Genomic DNA, 24,117 nt, shown 5'->3' on the forward strand with positions numbered 1-24,117 from the left:
ACGATGGTTGCTGCTTTGAAACAGGATGGTACCAGTGAACAGGACAACGAGGTGTTATATATAGAGGTGAAGACGTCCGCCAGGTCCGCAGCACAGTCTTTTAGCACCCGGCCCAGCACTCCATCCGGCCCGGCCGCCTTCCTGGTGTTAATGCTCCGGAACACACGCCTCAGCTCATGAGTGCTCAGGACCGGAGCAGGGTCGGTTGAGGGGAGAGGGGACAGAGAAACTGGATTTGCTGATAACATTACTGGCTAATTTCTCTATATTCACATCAGAGTGAAAGTGAAACATACGTTTCTATGCATCATGTGCAAAAAGCTGGACATGTTAAAATAAAAGCATATTTGTTGTGTCAGATACACGTTACAGGCGTTATGATTTTATTCACAATTTAATGTCACTTTAAGGTTTTTCAGGTCACATGTCAGCCATGTGCAAGTTAAGGTTTGTTTTAAACTGATGTGAAACAGTTTTTTGAACTGAGACTGTCCTCTTTGACAACACATATTTGCCTTTATTTTGTCTCTGCATGCTCAAGATGTCATCACTTAGAAGGACTTTGTAATAACACTGCTCATGCAGCTATTGCCTGTCAGCCTGGTACTGTATGAGCCTTCAGTCTGTTTCTGGATCAGGAAAGAGTTGTATTAATGCACATGTAGAATGAGAAAAAACATCTTATTGTCAAAATAAGTATAAGATGGAGACAAATGGGGGTGAAAATATTGAATAACAAGAACTAATTTTCACTCTCACTGTTAAAAGTGTAGAACCTGAGATAGATGTGATATTAAATCCACAATTTGTTTAAACTTGTAACATACAACGTATTTCCAATTTGGTTTCATATAACTGGGCATCATATTACTGCATAACAAATTTTGTGGTAAAACCAGTATTTGGAATGGGTATTCCATATTCTTTGAGCTAATTGCAAGAGTCTTGAGGGTGTGATGAAAAGTTCTGGCAAACTACTACTTAAGCAGGTCTGGACACTTACTAAAAGCCCTCAAGTTTTTGAGCAAAAAAATCCTTACACAGGTTTATTCTTAACAGTTCATTATCATTCAATTATGTCCTTTGGTCAAATGTTTAGAAAACTATGAGTGCAAACAGTTCAAACCAGTCTGTTGCAGAGATAGTAAAAGCAGGTAACTCAGTCCTCAGCATCACTGATGCTGACAGCATTATAAAAAGGGAACATTTAATCACCCTAAATGTGGTTGAATGGCTCCATGGAGGTGATGACTCCCTGAGTGACTGGTGCGTCACCGTAGCAGCAATGAGACGACACAAATTTCTTTAAAGCCTCGCGAGCTGCATTTTCAGACAGAGAGGGGATGCTACAAACACACAAACTCTGTGTTAAACCAGAATATTCTACTGATGTTGAGCAGCTGAAAGACACAGATAATATGTCGTACCTCCATTCAGGATTTTCAGGGGCGGGTTGGGGTGGAGCTACTGGCTCCATGGGCATGGGAGGAGGCAGGAAACCTCCTGTATCAATGACAAATTTTCAAGTACCAGCAACAGCAATTAATGTGAGGAATTATGTGAACCGGGCTTTTCTTACCTCCTCCTGGCACAGTGCCTTCATAGCCTGGGGACATTGCCAAACATGTTGGCTTGGGGTGCCATGACAGGTGGGTACATAGCTGGAATAAACAAGAAACAAACCATTGAAACCAATATTTTGGATGAACTTAAAAATTTTCATTCAAACTAAAGTTCTAACCGAACAGCTTAGGAGGTTTGGGCCCTATACCACGAACCTCGTTCAGCAAACATGCAGAACTAAAAAAGTCGAAAACAGAAAAGCCAGCTTTAATTAAGCTTGGTCTAAAACAAAACAAAAAAGGTGACATTTGATAACGGTGTAACACAATTTCACGCATCACTGAATGCAGGCAAAACAGAAAATACCTCGACATTATAAGTACAGTGTTGACTTTGGCCACATCTTAATTTTTTGCCATCTTCACACAGATTTTTCCCTTTCTATTTATTTTTATTTGGAATTATTAATTTTAGAAAAATGATTATATCCATCTATGGGAATATCAGTTCCTACTGACATGACATCAGAATAATGGCTCAGAAAATTAAGATTACATTTACATGACACTTTCCCTTCTAAAAGACTCAAAACTTGCCAATGTCCTAAAATTTAGTTCCAATGCTTTTGAGTAATTTTGAGTAAGCTAGCATAATTTTAACCTCAAAGGGGATTTTTTTCCTTCATGTTTGTATACAAGAGAAACTGCTTAATAAACAAAATCTATATGCGTTTTTGAAAGCTTTTACAACTTACAGACTTTGTTCACATGCTTTTGCATATTCGTAGTGTTTCCTCCCTTAAATGAAATATCTACTTTTCAAGTATTGCAAGTTGCCCTGTTGTCTTCCGTTCTCGTAAAGTATAATCAAACTTTTTAGTGTTTGAGCCGCTTAGGCGCCGTGGTATTGCCCCTATCAAGTCAGTGAGCTGGGAGTTTGCTGTTCTCCCCCGGTTCAAATATTTGAAGGTTTGCACAGCTACATTCTCGCCTGAAAATTTGTTAAAAGTTTATTTTGCAACCCAGAAAGAGTAATAAGAGGGGCACTGAAATTCGGGATTGTCCGAGAAAAAACGGGAGGGTTGGCATGTATTACCTTGCATAGCCTGTAACGTTATTATGATGGACAGGTTTTATGAGTGAACTTGACTTTAAGTCACTTACAGGTTTCTTTGGAAAAATACTTTCTTATATCCAGGTTCTTTTTGCTGCCATCCTCCTCTCCTCCTTGCAGGTCCTCGCAGCGCAGGATTGCCGCTGCTAAAACTAAACAGAGCTCCCTGAAAGGCACAGCCAATCACATTGGCTATATTTGTCACATGATATAGGACTCCAGTAGAGAACGTAATTTAACTCTTTCTGCACCGCTGGGTGAATGAGAGGTTGACAGATCGCTTTTTTTATTTTTATTTATTTCTATCGGTTTTGTTTTTCTTTACTCAAAGAGATCAAATTATTGGTGGGGACAATTCAATAATCGCTGGATATTGGTGGGGACATGTCCCTTCCGTCCATGCCAAATCTACGCCCTTGCATGAATTAAAAGGAAAGGTATCATATTTCACATTATCTTCCTTCAGAAGACTCATTCATCAAACTGGTTAAACAGTGACAAGGTGGAACATGACAATTTTTTTAGATAAACTTCAGTTCATACAAAGTTACATTATGTGTGCAGCTGAACAAGCCTGATCCTGCAGAGAAATTTGTGGTGCGAATGAAAGAGGGTTCTGCCCACGCTAGCGTTAGCTATTCCAGTAAGATTAAAACCAGCATGTTAACCTCACACCCAAAAATGGTGACAGAATATTGTAATGCATCTCATTTTACTTTTGATATTAAAATTTGACCCCCCCCCCCCCTTTTTGTTGTTGTATTAACTGTCATGTTTAAGTCAAATAAATGTAATAAATAAATAAGTCACCATGAAATCACAATTAAGGCAAAATACAGTTAATAAATTTACATATCAGAACAGAACTGTAACATGTTCTCCACTGCAACCCCGCAGGTTTATTTCTGATTCTGTCATAAGTCAGCTGTGTGCAGGCAGGAAAGGACCCAAACGCACACTCACGTCTCAAGTAAACTCAAAAACACAGCCTTATTTGCTGGCGTGTAGGTGACACAAAGAAAATAACCTAAACTGGAATACTGGAACCTAATCGTACAAAGAGACACACAGGGAAATACACAGCCATGGATGAGGGAGATTGCAACGCTGGACAGAAGAAACAAAGTGCTTCAATTCACAGGTAATGACGAGAGAACAGGAAACGCACACACACGCAGCTGGGGCTAATTACACACAACGAGACAGAGGATGCAAAGCTAAACATAAAACATGAGATAAGGTACCTTCAGAGTTAGAGAAGTGAAACAAAACATGGCACACACAGATAAGAGAAAGTAAAACCGGAAGTAATGAGAACATTCACAGAGACGCAGACAGACACAGAAACGTGACTGAATGGGGAAACATGGCAGCCAGGGGAAAACAGAATAAAACATGAGGAGGAAATAAGACACAAGAACTCACACAGCCTATATAAACACAGACACACAAAGAGAGACACAGAGGCCACAAGGGGAAAATACTAAATAATCAAGGAACTAAACAGGGAATATAAGAAACTCAAAACAGGACAACTAGACTAACAAAGTGGACTTCTACATAAATCATCATACAAAATGACAAAAACACAACCCCCCCCCCCTCCCCCAGAGATTCACAGTTTTTAAAGTTTCTATAAGTAGAATGGGAGGCAGAGTTTTGAGCGACAGACACACTCTCTAGTTTAAGATTAGCTTAAGCACTGATTACTTCTCAACTCTCTTTTCTCTTTCACATACCACTATTACATACGTAGTCTAAACCAGCAGTCCCCAACCCCCGGGCCTCGGACCGGCACCGGTCCGTGAGTCGTTTGGTACCGGGCCGCGAGAGTTGAGGCTCAGGTGTGAAATGTATGCTTTTCAGGATTTTTATCGGTTTTAGGGTTATTTTGTTATCGTTTTTATCGTTAACTCGGTTTTCCTAGGTCTTTTTACTTGTGTTATGAATAAATCTTCTTTTTTTGGTACCGGTACTAGTTTTATTTTGTTGTATTTATCCGCGACACCTTAAAGGCCGGTCCGTGAAAATATTGTCGGGCGTGAACCGGTCCGTGGCGCGAAAAAGGGTGGGGACCGCTGGTCGAAACTACTCGTTAAAAAGGCAAACATCTGCATAAAACTACAGGCTTCATATAGGCGGAGGGGGCAGGAACTGTCATCCAGCAATGATAAAGATCTTCAAGTTATGAAACAAGCTATAAAAAAAGCAGGTTAGGTCAATGCAACAACATTAATGTGAGGAATTGGGCTTTTCTTACCTCCTGCTGACACATTGCCTTCATAGAATGGGGCATTGCTGAAAGTGTTGGCTGAGGTGGGCATGAGAGGGTATATGCAGCTGGAATTAAAAGAAATAAGAAACAAACCATTCAAACTAACACAGAGAGAACTCAAATTCATCTAAGTTTTTTTAATGCATTAATTAATTATCCTTTTTTTTGGTGGGGCGGGGGGGATGTTTTGCTTAGGGTAAGGTGAACACTCAGAGGATGACATCAACATTGAAGTTTATTTATGGATAATAAGTATTGTGTAAAGCTGGGCCTCAGCAGTTGTGGGAAGGGAAATGTACCGTATGGTCATGTACTCAGGCTGGTCTCTGTGGCCTTGGTGCACTCTGTTTAAGAGAGGTCTCCCCTTCCAGAGGGAATTATTCCTTTTTCCCTTATCAAAGGCATCAGTCGCATTTGTTACTTTGATGGACTGCGAATCTTCAAGAATCTGTCTTAGCTTATCCATCCTTTCATGCATCTATTTTCTGCCGTTTTGGTCACTGAAGCAGCAGCCTGAGCAGAGAAACCCAGGCTTCCCTCAAATCAGCTCATCCAGGAGACACAGAGACACTCACAAGTTAGCCAAGAGATATAATTTCTCTAGCAAGTCCTGGGTTTGCCCTGGGGGTTCCTCACGGGTGGACATTCCTGAGTCCCAAGTCCTAGTCTGAGCTTCACTTTCCTCCACCTCTTCCCTTGTTCAGCAATCAGTCTAACTTCCCTTCTACAGTTCTTAGTATTCTTTAAGATATTATTCTTCTGAGTCATTCTGGTTTGTTTGTTTGTTTGTTTGTTTAAAAGTCTTTCAGCCTAATTTCAATAGAGCTGAATACAACTGAAAGGGCTCCTATTTCCCCTTCTACATGTTGTAACAAGAACACTTCAGAGCCCTAGGTCATGGATTGCTTTTATCTACAATGGACAGTAGGTGGAGTTGCTTAGTCCTTGCTCAGGTGCTTGAATGCAGATATGTATGCGGGCAAAATAGAAGCTACTTTAGCATTATGACTTTGATGTTGATTTTGGTAGAGATTTGTAGATGTTTGTTTCTTTTTCTCTCCCATCTTCATACAGCTTTCTCCCTGTCTCTCACATTCTTTCAATCTTTGTGCCGCCATCCAAAAGATGAATGTTACAGTGTAAGAGAATTACAACCCAATAAAATGCATAAACTAACCATATCAATTATCCATCCATATCGATAGCTATATTAAAATTGAATGAGGTGGTAATGCTGACAATTAACATAAGAAGAAAAATCATTTTGGCTTTCTTTTACCAGCACCCATTTAAAAATAAAAAAAGAAGAAGTTTATTTTAGAAAAAACAGGTATATCCATCTATGAAAAACAGAGTCATCATTTCTTTCAGGACTTAGGTCAAAGGAAAATCCTAAAACTAAAAAAATATTCACATTGGAATTGTTTCCTCAACAAAATACAACAACCTCTGTTTATAAGTAAAGCTGTTCAAAGCACAAATAAATCCAAGAGAGAAAATAAAAACCAAATGATGCAATTAACAGGTTAACTGATATCAGGTCGCCATTTAACAGAAGTTTAGGCAGCAGGTTATTTAATTTCAGTGAATATTAAATTTTTTGTATTTATCTAGTCTCAGAATTAAAAAAAAAAAAACAACAACTTCAAAGAAACCTTAAAAATGCACCTTGCATTTGCTGGAACATATTTGCTGCTGGTAGTCGCGCCGACTACAGAAGCTCATCCCTGCATCCTTCGTGTGTCCTGGCTTGGACTCGGTGTCTGTGCAGGGTGACTGCTGTCCTGCTATTTCACTTCTTACCTGCGCTGTTCATTCTGCTGCAGATCAACCACTCAGTAGACCAGCTCGGTTTTATGGTAACCACACAGGATCCGTTGATTTAACTCCGCCGCGCAACCTTCGAAATACATGTAATTAGGACCTCTTTGTATCAGCCCCTACGTCAAATATCAATATCAATAAACTAATGTTTAAACGACTGTTGTCATTTCTATTCCCTCACCAGCAGATTGGTGGTGGGTAAAGGTCTGAGGGTAAAGAATAAATATAAAGACAGAATTAAAACTATTCTTAGTCTACCTGAAAATTTGATATTGGGTCAGAGAGAAAAATAGCGGCTCTATTGTCTTCTGTCTCCTCTGTGACAGAAAGGAAATGAAGCCTGCCCTCTATCGTATTGCAAACATACCAACAAGTAACGTGTCAGAAGCTGTTTTTTTCTTCTCCAGGCGTGTTGGCACAGCTTTTCTATTCAAGTAAAATTGTTCTCAGGTTAGTAGGAGGCGCCGACATTCCTGAAAAGTCATTTCTCATAATCCGCCCTCGTAGCCTCTCCCCCCTCCCCCCTCGATCCATGTTGGACTTTTCTACATGTTTAAGGAACTTTCGCACATAAAAGCTGTGCGAATATTTCATGCGTATTTTATAATTCGCACGAAATATATATTTCGTAATATTTGTAAGTAATTTTCGGACTCATCTATTCTTCATGCAGCTGTTCACACCGACCAAGCTCGATTTTCCCGATGTTTCGAATCTGAATTAACAGATCTGACCAATCAGAACACTGCATTTGGCAACCAGCATAGCTCAAATCGCGTGCATGTACTGAATATACAATGAAACGGAAATAGTAAAATAATTTTAATAGTAAAAATAGTTTAAAAACAACAACAACTATTTTACCTCAGGCACACAGCAAAATAGGCCTTCTCAGGTGTGTGGTCCCCACTCTGCTAACAAGAGCTTAAACTGCACTGACATCTTGAAATACGTTCAAAAGCGGCCATCGTACAGTTTCAGCTCCTGGATCAAAACATAAAATGCCTTCTCTAAGAATCTGATGAACTCAGAATCTCTGTCTTTTTCTTTCCTGGCTTGGGAACATCAGGACCAAATTGCGCAAAAGCGCAACGTGTTCGGTGTGTCTGTATGATACAGGGCAAGTTACAACCTATAGGCCTACATCAGTGGCAAAGGCGGTGGTAGTTAAGGAAAAGACAGAAAAAATAGATAAACAAAGATAGAAATTAAATGTTAAACAGGATGAGAGGAATAAATACTACAATTATTAGACCCACGTCTTAACTGTGGGACATCTTCAAAATGTTTTTCTTTTGCATTTGCGCCAAATGCAGAAAAGCAAAACTGAGAGGCCATATATGAATAAACATATTGTGGGAGAATGAAAAACATAAAGTAAATCTGACTTCTTTGTTTGTGTATTGCTTTTACAAACTCGTGTATTTAAAGAGAAATGCACCTTTTTCAGTTTAAAGTGTGTAAATTCTTACCACTAGAGGTCACAAGATTACAAACTGCAGTCCACTGATTTCTGTTTTCTTACCGCCTAGCTATAATGGCTCTTGTAGGAAAAATGTGCTTTAGTCAGCAAAAAACAAGAAAACAAGAACAAACAAATAAACAAACAAACAAAAAAATGGACTCAATAGCCATATTTTGCAGTATGCGTTTTTACCCCCAAGTCACCGCAAAAACTGGGGTTCCTCAGATCTGTCCTATCATATTTTTTTTTGTTTAGGTCTGCAAGGTTGTCAGTTAGCTGTTTACCTTAATATGCCAGGTGAGTCTCATCTATTTACTCTAGAGGAGGCTCTAAAACGTTTTAAAAGGAGTCTAATGCCAGTCAAATACACTGTTCTACTTCACATGTTGTTGAGGATATCCTTAAATGTTCTGTTGGTAAGCCCCGCTTTTTTCCACTGTTAGCTGCTGTTAGCCAGCATTACTGAAAATGTCTTTCAAGTGGATCTAACGCGGTTGAACTTGACACTAACTTAATAAACTCTCATACTGTATGAGAATGTGGTCAAACTATTTATTTATCAGAAGGAAAGAGTTATTTTTAGGACACTCGAGTCTAACATTAGCTGACATAAAGTCATAACCTGCTGTGTTGGGGGGTTCTCGGGGCCCTATCCTCGGCTTGCCGCAGGGTCAGTTGCCCGCTGCCTGTAGTCCCCTGGCACTCATGCCTTTTGCTGTGGGAGCTCCATCTGGGACGGATTGATTAGTGATTGATTAATCATCAAGGAACTGACCTTCCAGCCCATTGTTCATTCAGTAGTGCTAGTTTCAGTCACTGTGCAATGTATTGTTTATAAGGTTGGGAAACCTGCAGTCAGATTAGACTAAAGAAGTCACTTGGATGAGTTATGAAATGTTTCTCCCACTGAAAACACTGCATCAAGATGGCATTTCCTTACCTGGATGATTGAGCATGCATCAAGACGTCTGGGACCTCCCTTTCCCTTGGCTTCCCTGGGGTGGACACGTTTGTCATTAGGACATGTGGCCTCAGATCTTCAGCTTACTTGGGGTCCGTCGGCATCCGGTTTCTTGTGGGTCTTTTGTTTCATCCCCCATCCCCTTCTTTTCTGTCCTTTTTTCCATCCCCCCTTTCCCCTGTTGTCTTCTATCTTTTGCCAATCTGGCCTTTATTCCTTGTCTGCTCCAGCATAATATCCACACAGATAATAACACCAATAATAGAAATTAAATAATTAATTAAACAAAAACAATTAAAAACACTATGGTGCTCCTCTTGGGAAAGTAAATAAGTTTGGCTCAACAAAGCATTCAGACCATGATTCTGCTTGCTACAACTGATGGACAGGTAAAAAACAAAAACAAAAAAGATGTAGGGGCGGGGCCATATGGCAGGTTCCAGGAACTGGGTTACATGTATGTCATCAGTTTGCTAGAAGTAATTACAAAACTTTTTTTTATCCCCCCCAAAAACAACAAAAAACCCCAAAAACCAACAACTCAAAAAATGGCTGAGTACATCTTTAAAGAAAACAACATTCAGCCTCCAGGTGGAGCCACAGTATCATGAAGCTAAACTGCAGTCAGTTTACATTCCTGTAGATCTTCATCGTGTCACAGTGAATAAAGAGGCAGAGTTACAGGACTGATGTCTGCACACTGAACCAGAGACATGGACACATACAGAGTGGAAACTGTTCAGTTTAAATAAACACAGGCGAGTGCTTGATTTTCTCTCTTCTGTACTCCATGTCGGCAAATCAAACGCACCTCAAAGGGTCTGAAATGTTTGAAATGGTATTAAGAATAAGCCTGAGGTCAGTGGCAGCGTGTTAAGGTGCAGATATACCCACAGAGGGTTTCTCTCAGTCTGTGACATTCAGGTTTGCCTGTTGCTCAGCAATTAGCCATGTACAGTGTTTCATGATTTTACAGGTAAAAGAACAAAGGGCCGAGCAGAGACTATTTTACTCATCATAGCTCATCAGAGACTTTAAAGGTGGGATGCCTTAGCCACATGTTAACACATTAGATGCCTTTTAGCAACATGTCGGTATGTAGGGTTTAGATTGCGACCCAAAAATGTGATCTTTTCCTAAACCAAAACAAGTAGATGTAACCCACCTAGATGATAAGTGCAAAAGCAATATTAAGACACTTGAGGCATAATATGTGGTGTGCTGGTTCGCTGCACTGTTTCAGCCTCTGTCACTCTGGCTGACTCCTTATGTGGGCGTCATCTGTTTTTGCTGGTGGTGGACCTATTATGCATGCTTGGGATTTCTCCTGTTACAAGTGTAAGTACAAAGATAAGTGTCTACTGGTAGACACTTATCTTAAACATGACCAAAGCTTTAAATAATGACATCAGTGCAAGTACAAGTAATAAGCTAGCTACAGGGAGGGATGCAAGACAGTTTACTTTAAGTGCCGGTCCCAAGACTAGATAAATAAGGAAGGTTACATCAGGAATGGCATCCGTCATAAAATCTTTGCCAAATCAAACATGAGGATGCTAAGATTTTCTTTGGGGGTGACCAGGATGGATAAGATTAGAAATAAGTACATCAGAGGCGAGGGGTCAGCTCAGGTTGAGGATTTTGGAGACAATGTTCAAGAGGGAAGGCTGAGATGGTTTGGACATGTGCAGAGGAGGGATAGTGGATATATTGGGGAAAGAATGGTAAATATGGAGCTGCCAGGCAGGAGGAAAAGAGAAAGACCACAGACAAGCGCCATAGATGTAGTGAAGGAGGACATGGGGAATGTTGGTGTGACAGGTGAGGATGCTGGGAATAGGTAAGATGGAGGCAGATGATCCACTGTAGTGACCAGTGTTGGTCAAGTTACTTGAAAAAAGAAATCAGTATCTAATTAGTGATTACATCCCACCAAAAGTAATCCCGTTACTTTACTGATTACTTATTTTCAAAAGTAATTAATTACTTAGTTACTTAGTTACTTTTTAAAAACATAATTCACAACCTGAATAGGTGATAAAGCAATAGATCTTTTAGCCCAATTCTACTTTTTCTGCATAATCCATCATACAAAATGTAATCAAATGGAAACGTCTCTTTTTTTCCATCTACACCAAGCGGTGCAAGACCAAAGCTAGGAAGATTATGATGGACCTCTCCCATCCCAACAATGGACTCTTCTCACTGTTGAGGTCTGGGAAGCGCTTCCGCTTCCTTAAGGCCAAAACAGAGACAATGGAGCTTCTTCCCCCAGGCTATTCGGGCCCTGAACCAGGTGTAGGACTGGACTCTCCCACACACATCACATCACCACACGCACTCTGGTTTTTCTTCATGCACACTTCCTATAATTTACTGTAAATTTCTAAGTTAAATCTGTAAATTTTGTAAATACTGTAAAACCACTGTCATCTAATGGTCGGGCATTGGATTGCACAGCTACAAGCATTTCACCTCATGTCATACTGTGTATGGTTGTGTGTGTGACAAATAAAATTTGAATTTTAAAACTTGTTTTATTAGTTTTAATCTTTTAACCTCTTAAGCCCCAACGCCCCCTGATACGGGGCAAAAGGCAGGAGATCAGTTAGGCTTGCGGCTTAAGAGGTTAACTTTATGCATCAAGCAAAAATTTAATTATATGCAACATTCTCTGACTTGAAGAAATTAGTTTAACATTTAAACCTATTTTCTGCACATTCCAGCACATAAAATAAAATATTTTTTTTGTGTTTACACTCAGTCTTTCAAATAGATGCAAGTAAAACACAGCAGAAAATAAATAAAATCAAAGACTAGCGGTCCTGTTGCTCTGTTTTCACCTGTAAAGCAGGAGTGGGGTAGGCGGAGGTTTACCCTGGTGCAGGTGTGCCACAGCGGTCAGTGGAAGAATCCGTGAGTTTCTCTGTGAATTCCCCATTACGTGGTAGCGCACTCGAAGCTTGTTTAGGGGGGCTTTTTTCGCTGTAAAAAGAAGTTTTCTTCCCAAGCACAACGGACGCTAATGTTTTTGTCACTTTTTATGGAATCTAACTCAAAGTAAGCTCAGTACTTCCACGCTTCAAACGCTGCATGCTCAAACTCTCTCCTCCACTCATTATATTATCCATTGTTGATCTGCACACAGCTGTTGTCACGAATGTCGCTCTCGCTTACGTCACTGTCATGAGACATTCTCGCAAAAAAATCACGGTTTTAGTAACGCAGTAACGCAGCGTTCCTACGGGAAAGTAACGGTAATCTAATTACCGTTTTTGCAATAGTAATCCCTTACTTTACTCGTTACTTGAAAAAAGTAATCGGATTACAGTAACGCTGCCCATCTCTGGTAGTGACAACTAAAGGGAGCAGCTGAAAAAAGTACATGCACACGTATTCTCTGAGTGAAAATCTTAAGCTTCAGGATACTCAAAGTGCTTAAGTTTTGGACAGTTTTTGTCTATTGTTGGTTCTGTACAATGTAAATGAGTGGGAATATTCGTCATATAGCCACGTGTTTCTCTACTACTCTGGAAGAATTTAGGAATAAAAACTGATGGCGCTAGATATAAGCATAATAAGTCACTTTAAAGTTTCTATTCATAACAGATTCGGGAGGGAGTTGAACTCACAGTTCAGTCTGGTCCTCCTCCACTGAGAGGATGTTTACACCTCATTGTGTGTGTGGTGTGTGTGTGTGTGTGTGTGGTGTGTGTGCGCCTGGGAGCATGAGTGTGTGTATGTGTCATCCGGGTTGAGCAGAGTCATGCATTCTTTCCATTACCCTCATCAAATCAATGTTCAACAGCCCTCCTCCATCTACTGTCCCTGTACAGCTGCAGTGTGCGAGTGAGTGTGTGTATTTGTGTAAATGTATGTCACTGGAATGCTTGATCAATAAACAGATAGGATATTTGATCAGGAAAAACTGGGACGACCGCCCTGTCGATGTGGGTTCCAGATAAACTGCTGTTGATGGAAAGCTGCTTGATGTTATTTCACAGCATGTCGGCTTCAATTCTGTGAATTTTTTAGTGACTGGTTCATTATTCTTACTTTTCTTTGAGCATCGCCAACAGTCTGTGATCTTTAGCTTTGAGAGAAATACCTCAGCAGTGACTCAATAGCATTTTACACCAGGATAAGCAGTAAAAACTCAAACTTGTGTTTAGTGCTAAATAGCAAAGTGCTACACATTCGTGATGTGCGGCATGATAAAAAGTTATGAATAATTAGTCCTCACCATATCTCACAGTACCATATTTTCGGTGCTGTCAGACTACAGGCTTTCTTCTGGTTTCTAGAGTTTATTAAAGAAGGAAGGACGCAGAACTTTCAGCTTTCACGCCCCTCGTCTGTGGAACCAGCTGTCAGGAAACAGACACCCTCTCTAATTTTAAGATCGACTCAAAGCTTTACTTTTTGATAAAGCTCATAGTTACCGATTAGGTGACCCTGAACCCATCCTTTAGTTATGCTGCCAAAGACAGTTTTTTCTTTTTGTAATAATGTTTTTTGAACACTACTTTTATTTTGCAGGATTTTAGCCAAAGGAAAATTTGAATAACAGTGTAGTATGTCTATGCTTCAGGACTTCATGTGATGCACTGATAACTTCTTTTCCCCTCTCCTCACCTCTTCTTTCTCTTGTTTTTCTTTCCCTTCACCCTCCAGCTGTTTGCTGCAGAGAACCCCCCCTCCCTGAGACAGTTATAGGGACTTTTCCTGTTAATAGGGAGTTTTTCCTTCCTACTATTGCAAAGTGCTCAGTCATAGGGTCTTTACCTTATGGTATAAAACAACCAGAGGTGACAGTTGTTGTGATTTGGTGCTGTATAAATAAAACTGAATTGACTTGAACTGATTCAATGAAAATTGCCTTTGGTGTGATAAAATGACCTACTCTAGTGCCATCCTTTTATTCTGGAACACCACAAGAGTAGCTTTGCATGAGTCACAGTTAAAAAATATAACTAAAACCTTCCTTTGAATGGCCAATATTTAGAAATATGACAATGTGTAGCAACCTAATTTTTAAGTTTTATTTTTTAAGCTTAAATCTTTTAGTAAATCTTACAGTAAAACCTGATTAAAGGAGTTGAATATATGTTGCTGAGACGGTGAAGTTCAGAGGTGTCAAACATATGGCCCTGTACGATAGACTTATATCCATCCTGCATGATAATTTCATATGTCAGTTATTAATGACCTGTCGGTATCTGGGAACCGAATCTTCAGCCCTGCTTTGAGTAGCAGAGATGCAGAAATGTGTGCATGTAGCACAGAGCCATGGCTCAGTGTCTGAGTGTTTAAATGAGTCTCACAGGCCTGAATGTGCGCTTGAAGCCATTTTTAATTCTTAATTTGCTTGATCTGCTGCTCACCACAAACAAGCACAACATTTTGGACTTTTAACTGTATTTTCATAAGTTTTCAGCTTTTCCTACTTATAAAAAACTTCCTAATGGTTATTCATACTATTCAAAGTAATTAAGCAATAAACAATTAACCTGTTGAACCCCAATCTCTGTACCTCTCTGAGGCGAGAGGGAGAACATCTGGTTTAACACGATATACTGCTGGATCTGTTATCTAAATATAGACATGTGTGGTATTGACAGAAATGTCAGAATATCAGCTAAAAGCTCACAAAACCATTTCAACAACCGCTGAACAGCTAAAACAGCAAACAATTAAAGTCCAAACAGATTCTACAAAAAGATGTAAACACAAAGTGCGAACCAACAGCAGAAGAAGACCACAACTACACTTCACGTTTGAAAAACATTGTAATGAATTACCTGAATTTGACCATGATAAAAAGTGCACTTCCTGCATAGCTCTCTGTTTGCTTTGAGACCAGTTTTCCATAAGAGATCTCTATTCGTGCATTATTTGCTTGCTTATTACCACTCTACTGTTGTGTACAGTGATGTTGGCCACTGTTTTTGTTTTTCCGCCTCCAAAAATGACCTCTGACAAAAGATTTTGCAATTCAATTTCAAGGAAATTTCAACTTTTACAAATTATGTCAAACCGCAAAATGCTTAGCTATTTGAATAATAAAACCTCTGTAACTTTGTGAAAAAACAGAAAAATTTCTCTTGTTCACTTTTTACTGTAAAATTCATTTTTTATGAGTACAGTTAAAAAAAAGACGAAAAACAACAACAACAACAAACTGGACAGTCTGGGCAATTAGCTGCAGGAACTATTTCTGTAATTTTATTTTTTTTATTACAATGTAAGTCCAAAGAGTCAAGCTGACAGATGTTTTGATTTGTCACAGCAGGCTTTCATTTATCGTGTAGAAAAAGAGCCCAACTTATGATCAAAGTGGGCTGTATGTGGCCTGTAAAGTGTAAAGTGGTTTTAGAGTTTTTCAGGCCTTTGTCTATGTGTAGTAGCTGTGCACTGTCACCAGGGGGCAGTGTCAAAAATATGTGGGACAACTGATCCCTTAAATTAGCTCCTGAAGTAAAATATCGTTTTTGTCTTTGTTGTTGCTCTCTCTCCATTACAACCTGCTTTTCAACCAGTCAATATATATATTTTTTGGAGGCTTGCATGCAGGTACATCCGTGTTGGTTGCATATTCATAATCCTTCATGTCTGTCTTACTTGTGCTCACAACATTCATATTTTAACAGTGGAAACTGGGAGTTGCTGTAAGTACTGTGTGTTTCCAGCAGGTAGATGTTAGGTTCAATCCCATAAAAAGTCACCATCCCAAACACTCACCTGCTTTATGTCAACCATACAGAGATGTCAAGATGTGACTGTGTCGTCATGGCGACCTCTCAGTAAACAAACTCTTCTTCAATGGGCCACAGCTCACCAAGACAACAGTAAATATCCAGCAGGCCTGACAGTGTGTTTATGTGAAGTGAAACACAGATTTGATCCCTGGGTCTCCTGCAGAGAAAAGATTTTAACTGGAGGGAAAGAATAAATCGGATGAGAATATTTAACTAGTATATTTCAAAATAAATGAAACTGTACACTCTGAAAACAAATATGAAACTGCGTACACTGTGTGTGTGTGTCCTTTGCTTTTTCAAATTTAACCTGTAACCCAACAAAATGTTAGTTAATGTTAGTTTATGATGCGCCAGTGCTTGGCTTACGCTAGTTAACTGAAATTGCTAATGTTAGCAGCTTATATTAGATGAGAAAGCAGAAGAGCCAAATTCTGAACAAATTTCAGGTATTAAGAAGCAAATCCGGAGATTGGCGCTTAAAATGCCAATCATCCATCCACCATTCATGGTGGTTAGATGATTTTAAAAAATCCTTTTCAATTTTAGGGCTTAAAGTTGAGGTGTACCAACACAGGTAATATCTGGTATCTGTTTTCACACCACATCTTCTTATTCAAGTCAGTGAAATTGACTTCTTCACCATGTTTGCAGTGTTGGTGTCCTGTCGGAGGCTTTTAAATTTCCGGTAGAATTGATTGTTGTCTAATAAGACTACACCCTATTCAGTAGGGTGCTGTTGAGTTGGTGAGTGAAAACTCAAATCAGCAGGAATCTACATCTGTGCTATGATGCTACATGTCTTGTGGATTTAGCTTGTTAACTAAGCTGTCTAGCACTCCATTTTCTAACTATGGACATCACTGGTTTCAAAAACCAAGTGACAGTCTGAGTTGATGGCACAGTGGCCACATGCATCCTTTAAAAATAGACACAAAAAGCAGTTAGTAAATTCAAATAATTTTCAAAAAAGGAGTTAACTTGGAAACAAATATGGCATCATCATAAATAATAACATATCAATATCATGTTCTTTGTGAAAAATGTGATTTTGAGATTACAATTCCTTTAAGACTTAATTAAGACTTTATTCTGCACAGTGGGGAACTAAAAACAGTCAAAACCTCAGGAAAACAACACAAGCGACACATGATCCACACACACTGAACACACTATCACAATGAACATTGAACACTTAACTGTTTGGTATCTCAATATTTAAGTCATCTGCTGTTATAGTTCCACAAATGTTAACACCAGATGCTCAAACATGATCAACAGGATCATAGTAACTATGTTACTGTCTGATGTAGTTCACTGCTGAACTTGTCTGGCGCTGCGCGTTAGAATCACCGGAGACTCTAACGTCATTATTATCACGACCAGAGAGAGCTCTAGTGAGTCAAAAAACTTGCTGGCGGACAAATTCACAGAACGGCCAAGTCGTGGCAGCTCTTGGACCGCACTTTCACTGCCATGCGCTGGTTGTTACGTGCCACCAGTCGGTCCAGGAAGCGCCGGGCCTTACAAGTGAGGCTCTCTTTCCGTTTATAAACGGAGCGCCTGCGTTGAATGGCCTCGGTGCTGTCTCGACGAAGGCGGATCTGTCGGACCACGCCCTCAAATAGCTCGGTCACGTTGTGCTGAAGCGACGCTGACGTCTCAATGAATTTGCAATCAAACACGACTGCACATGCTCGGCCCTCTGGGGATAAATGACACAGACATATTAATATAGTAGCAGGAATTCATTATTAGTACTTTTGTAGTTTTTATTTGTTTTTATGTACGTCTTGCACTTGCACTCCACCTTCCACAGCAACTTCTCTCGATCGGACTAAGTCACTCTTGTTTCCTACGAGGATGATGGGAAGGTTTTCGGCCTGGCGGGTACGTCGGAGCGTGATGCGGAGCTCAGCAGCAGAATCAAAGCTGGAGCGGTCGGTGACCGAGTAGACGATGACGTAAGCACTCCCCACCTTCAGACAGTCATTGTGAGAGGGGCCATCCTCCCCCTCCTGACAGGAAACCTAAACACAGAGAAGGTTGAACCCAGACTTTAAATCAGATGTTATCAGCTTCTTTGTGAATACTCACATAATGAATGCCTACTTCTTAAGCTGCTTGTGCTGGACAAAGTTGTCCAACTTTTTTAGTGACTTACACTGCACACATGTCTGTAGCCCCTGCACTGGTTTAACTCATAATCCTCTACGCATAACCAGAGAGCTATGCAAATGGCCACTATAAATTATACTGCTTTGCAGCTCAAGAATCTTTTTTTAATGGTACCAAGGTAGAAAGAACTTTATTGTACAGGCTTTTTAGTACATTTTAGGGCATTTGCAACATGTTTGTTAAATTTAGTCATGAAATTTGCTCCAACAGAACACTTTGTTCTGAATTTCACATTAATGTGAAAAAAACAAACTTACTGACACACGTGTTCATATTATTTGTATTTGTGCACACCTTGAGATGTTTACTTTTTGTGGTAGTTTTTTATCAACCATATCTTATTTCTTTTGGTAAAATTCATTTTGCTGTGTCAAAGCGACAAGTTTATGTTTTAGAGATCCTAAAATAAAACCTTAATCAACATAGGAAAAGTTTGTTTTTAAAAAAAATATTATCATCTCGACACAGTTCCCTACCATTGTTATTGTTTTTTTATGTGGCTGTGAAACCCAGAGATTCAAACACTGTAAATTTCCTGTCCTGCCCTACAGCCTTACTCTGTAACACACGGACACACCGTGGTTTTGAGTTCAGTTTAGTTTCAAACTGTCGCTTAGTTTCCACAATAATTTTTATTTTTTTAAATAAAGTGTAGTGTTTGTAGCATAGTGTTTGTCTGTGAGATTAAACGATTTAAGGAGTTCAGAGCGATCCAAAAAACAACCAAACAATGGAAACATTTGAAACACAGTAATACTGACATCCTCATCTTAATGAACAGATTCACAGAAGCTGGTTGTGCTACCAAATCTGACCCGACTGCAACTAAACACATTTCCTATACATTGCTGGTTTAGTTTGTTTTGTAGGTACACGATGCTATTTTAGTTAGTTTTTGCTTTTTATTTAATTCAGTTTTGTTAATCTCTTAGTTTTATTTTCAGTATTATATCTCTTTTCATTGTGCAGATAACTTGCAGCTGTATTTATCTTTGAATTTTGGAAATCACTGTACCATAATAAGGCTCAATAAGGGCTTTTTGGGTATAGAAAATTGGGATGTCTCAGTTTTCTGCAGCTGAGCTAGTCCAAAACAGAGATCATATTGTTTGTCTCTCCACTTTTAACTGAGAGGTTAAAAGTATCTTTGACTACCCTTTTAATGAAATAGAGGTTAAAACCAATGGAAAAATCTTTTAGAAAAATGTGAAATTCAACAAACAAATCAATGCTGTGGTTAAAAACTTTCTTTCAGCTCAGAACATTCTCCATACTAAAATAATTTTTTTAAACCACTAGATCTGCAAAGGGTTATGCATGCTTTTGTTACCTGTAGACTGGACTACTTTAATGCACTGTATACTAGAGTTAGTCAGTCACTCTTGCTGGTCTGCAATTAGTTCAAAATGCTGCAGCCAGATTAATTACTGGGACAAAAAAGAGAGATCACATTACTCCAGCGTTGGCAGCCTTGCACTGGCTCACTGTGCTCTACAGAATCCAGTGTAAAGTTGCACTATTTATATTTAAAACCTTAAATGGTCACGTGCAGCCATGCTGTATGTGGTAGACATGTTACGTCCCGATCATTAAGCCTACTTCCAGATCACTGGTGCCTTTGCTGTCATTTCAAGACTCTGTAACTGTCTTTAAATATGTTTTTTTTTCTCCATCTTTTAGAAACTGCTGATATCTGCAATTTTGGTTAGAGGATATGTTATTTTATGTAAACAGCATGAATGTATGTAGCATGATTTTTTTAGGCTCCTTATTGTTTTTTATGTAAAATCATTTTATTGAAAAGCACTTTTCAATGAGTGATATAAACCAAATGTACTTTCTAGTTTTAGTTACTATATTGATATTAACACACTGTACCAGTTTGTCGTTCTCCCAGTTGTCCATGACGATGAGCGTCGTTTCCTCTCCATCTACTGTCAGTGTCCTCTCATATGTGTCTTCTGTAACATACAATAAATACAAAAAAGACAGGTTTGAGAATTTGCTTTTGAGCTAAACGCTGTGATCGGCATGCTAACGCGCTCACATGTCGGTTTTTATTTTGTTTGGCATTTTAGCGTGTTTGCATGCTGACACTTGCTAATTGGCACTGAAAGTACCGAAGAGCAGCTGAGGCTAAAGGATATCAGCTCCTACAGGGCTGTGAAAAAGTATTTGCCCCTTTGTTGTTGTTGTTTTTTGCTCATTCATTATATTTAAATGTCTCACACCATGAAACTAATTTTAATATTAGACAAAATACAGTTTTTAAAGTACAAAGCTAAACCTATCCAGCCCTGTGTGAAAGTAATTGTCCTCCTTGATAATCAGATTTATCAGTGATTACAGTCAGACCTGTTGACTCAAGAAATTGCTTAAATAAAATCTGTTTAATGAAGTAAAGTAGGCTAAAAGATCAAAACCAATACACCATGCCACCATCAAAAGAAACTCAAGAACACCTGAGAAACAAAGTCCTTCATCTGTCGGTCTAGGAAGGCGTGAAGCCATTTCTAAAGCTTTGGGACTCTATCGATCTGTGGTGAGAGCTAACATCCACAAACGGAGAAACTTCATAGAAGTGACCGGCCTACCAAAATTACTCCAAGAGCAGATCAGCGACTTATCCAGGAGATGACAAAAGAACCCAGAACAACATCTAACAAACCGTAGGCCTCACTTGGCTCAGTTAAGGTCAGAGTTCATGATTCAAAAGTCAGAAAGAGACTAAAAGACATATATGGGAAAACTCTAAGGCAAAAACTACTGCTAATCATAGAGAACACACAGGCTTGTCTCACATCTTGATGGTCCTCGAGACTTTGGGAAAACATTCTCTGGACAAAAGTTGAGCATTTTGGCATAAAAATAACAGCATTTCATAAGAACATCATACCAACAGTCAGACAAATGTGAGGGTAGTGTGGTGTTCTGGGGATGCTTTGCTTCAGGACCTGGACAACTTACCGTAATTGATGGAACCATGAATTCTGCTCTCCATCAGAAATTCCTGAATGAGAATGTCTGGCCATCAAGCTTGCGCCCTGAGACTCAAGTGCAATTGAACAGGACAATGATCAAGAACACACCAGCAAGTGTGGCTTTGTCACAGTCCGGACTTTAATCAGATTGAGCTGCTCAGTCCACGCCGGAAAACCCTCTGCCCTCTTTGAAATTAATGCGTGTGAGCAGCAACACTGATCTATAAAACATAATCTATTGGTTGATATTGAATTAAAGGGCAATGCAGAGAATTGTGCATTTTCAGAAATGCTAGTATATAACCTCTCCTCAACTTCATTTTCATTGGATGCGTGAAAAACTGAGCTGTGTGTCTAGGGTGGACAGTTGTTGCATTTTGCACGTATACAAACATATTGAAGCAGCAGTAAAGAAAGCAAAGAGGAAAAAAATGCAGGCAAAAGTTAGATGTTCAATTATTATGTGTCAAGCTATGCTCAGAAATTAGGCTGTAGGTGAACAAGCTGGAGATTCTCCTGATGGTGTATTTTTTTCTTTTTATGTTTGAAGGGGGAAATAAACTCCCTTGGCTGTTTTTCTTTTTCATACCAGTAACAGTTAGTTTGTCCTCTTTGTCCTATTTGGAACATAAGGCTACAGCAGCAGTACTGCTTCTTTATTGTGTATGGGTCGCACACACTATGCAACATGAAAGGTGGATAGTGTTACCCTAACATGAGCCTGAACCTGTCCCTCAGTCTCAGTGTTGACTGGACTATAGCGAGATCACCCAAATCTAGTCCAGAGATTTTAGTTTGAACCAAAGTGGAGCACTGACAGAAGCAGCTGAACATCTCTGTTAGCCCTAGAGCTATGACTAAAATAATAAACAACATGGTGGACCAAAAAGAGACAACAATAAGGTAAACCCTGACAGCACAACCCACATAAAAATGAAACAGAAAAAAGCCAAAATGTTAATGTTTCAAAATGTTCTGTATGTTTCGTTGGAATAATACTCTGTAATGTCTGTGCTATGAATTACTCAGAAAAGAAGCCTTTTTGCATTCATCTCTCTGAAAATCAAACAATTACGCACAAATTATATGGATGTTGGAGGCAAATAAAAGATCACTTTGAAAAGATAAAAAAAAGGCCAATCAGTGATTAACCAACAACAAAAAACAAAAGTAACAAAACAAAACATGTAAACCCATGGATGTATGACCATTCGCATCACGTCAGACTATCACCTGATCGATGCAGCTTATCAATTATGGCCTGAGGCCAGTCAACACGTGACAGATGATCAATCTCAGGCCAGCCAAGGTTGATCTCACAACAAAGTCAGAGACAGAAAGTGTGTGCTGATCCACCGTGCACTGAGTCTGAGTGTGAAAGATTATGAAAGCATGGTTAAAAATTGTCTGTGGTTAAGGAATCCTTTTGGCTAATTTCTATTTATACAGAGTCAGTTGTCAGTTAACATATCTGTGGCTTGTGCTAAAGCTTTGCAGCCACCATGAAAAGAAACTCAAGAACAGCAGAGAAACAAAGTCCTTCATCTGTCGGTCTAGGAAGGCGTAAAGCCATTTCTAAAGCTTTGGGACTCTATCGATCTGTGGTGAGAGCTAACATCCACAAACGGAGAAACTTCCTAGGAGTGACTGGCCTAACATATCTGTGGCTTGTGCTAAAACTTTGCAGCATTTTTGATTTGACATTATGGTATTGCGCAGCAAAGGGTAACATACATCTCCATTTGTTCTTATGGGGCTGAGTTAACATCATGAAGTTAGTCTGGGATCATATGAAGACAATGAAAACAAAGAGACTGCTTGAATCCTCTGACAAGTTCTCCAAGAAGACTAGAGGAACCCTACCTGTAAAATACCCTGAATATGTGCACTGAACTGAAATAGTTTATTTTTTTACAATATTGAACAGAAAGAACATCTTTCAAGGTGTTAAGTCCATCATTTTTCGGGAAACTTTGACCCTGTCAACTAAATTAAACAACACCTATACTACTACTACTAATAATAATAATAATTAACTATCTTAACTAACTAAAAACTATGAGTAAGTGTGACGATTTAGATGTAATGACCACCAGGCACTTAAAAAACAAGCACTCATAATGTCCCACCTCCAGGTTGTTCATCCTTGTCTGTTATCCCGGCAAAGATTCCTGCGAGGCTAGTCTTTCCGACTCCATGATCACCAAGCAACACTACTCTGTAAACACAGTCCGAATCACTCTGTGAGTCATCATCAGAGTCTGAACTCCACTGGGCACGGTAATGGAGGGACTTGTCTCCAGGGTGGTAGGACGCTGACTGTCCCAGAGGGGGGTGGTTGCGCTGGGGACGGGGCTGCTCTGGGTTGGGTTGGGTGCTGCTGGGGATCCAAGGCGGTTGCTGGTAAAGGGGATGAACTGGAGTGCTGCCTCGCCTTTGGAGGGGCTCCTTCTCTCTCTGGGTGTTGAGGGTCATGTTCCTACGGTAAAGGCATTAGGACAAGATGGGCCTGAGGGAGGAAATAAGACTGTTAATGGTTCAGAGGAAAATCTGGTCCAAAAAGGTCCTTGCAAACTTTTTCAGAGAGGCAATTTGTTGTCTTTCCCAAATAACCACCTCTGTTTTTGCCACAGTGATGTAGAAATGCGCTCTGTTTTTAGGTTTACACCAGAGAAGGTGGAGAAACACAGCAAGACCTTCATTTGTTTGCTAAAAGCGTAGTCTATTTTTGTGGCATAATGTTAACTACTCTACACTATAAAATGCATAATAAAGCACCAGAGATTTCCTTGTTAAAAAAAAAAGGTTAAATAAATAACAGTATTTCAAAAGGAGAGCGTGACTGTGTTCTCCGGATTTCCTGCCTGGTTTTATAGACTGACCTCCACAAGTGTATCCAGAGGGATTGTGGCAGAAACCCTGATTCACCGGACAGGAAAATGTTATTCCAGTCTTTTACTCTACAACTTTGGTGAACGTGTGCAAATTTTAGCCTCCAT

The 24,117-nt window shown here is 39.5% G+C and overlaps 1 protein-coding gene across 1 annotated transcript; it reads right to left on the reverse strand.

Moving 5' to 3' along the window:
- Nucleotides 1–15,275: 15,275 nt before the first annotated feature.
- LOC146575174 (GTP-binding protein REM 1-like) lies at nucleotides 15,276–23,942 on the reverse strand. The gene is made up of 4 exons (XM_085275405.1): nucleotides 23,248–23,942; nucleotides 20,016–20,098; nucleotides 17,770–17,989; nucleotides 15,276–17,664 (listed from the first exon to the last, which is right to left on the reverse strand). Exons 1-4 carry the CDS (start codon nucleotides 23,591–23,593, stop codon nucleotides 17,387–17,389), a joined length of 927 nt encoding a protein of 308 aa, XP_085131531.1. The 5' UTR covers nucleotides 23,594–23,942; the 3' UTR covers nucleotides 15,276–17,386.
- Nucleotides 23,943–24,117: the final 175 nt, after the last annotated feature.

Source organism: Mchenga conophoros, linkage group LG5 (genome assembly GCF_057382185.1).
Source record: "Mchenga conophoros isolate Kocher_MC1m ecotype Shallow Benthic linkage group LG5, M_conophoros_male_GT1.1, whole genome shotgun sequence".
Taxonomy (NCBI): Eukaryota; Metazoa; Chordata; class Actinopteri; order Cichliformes; family Cichlidae; genus Mchenga; species Mchenga conophoros.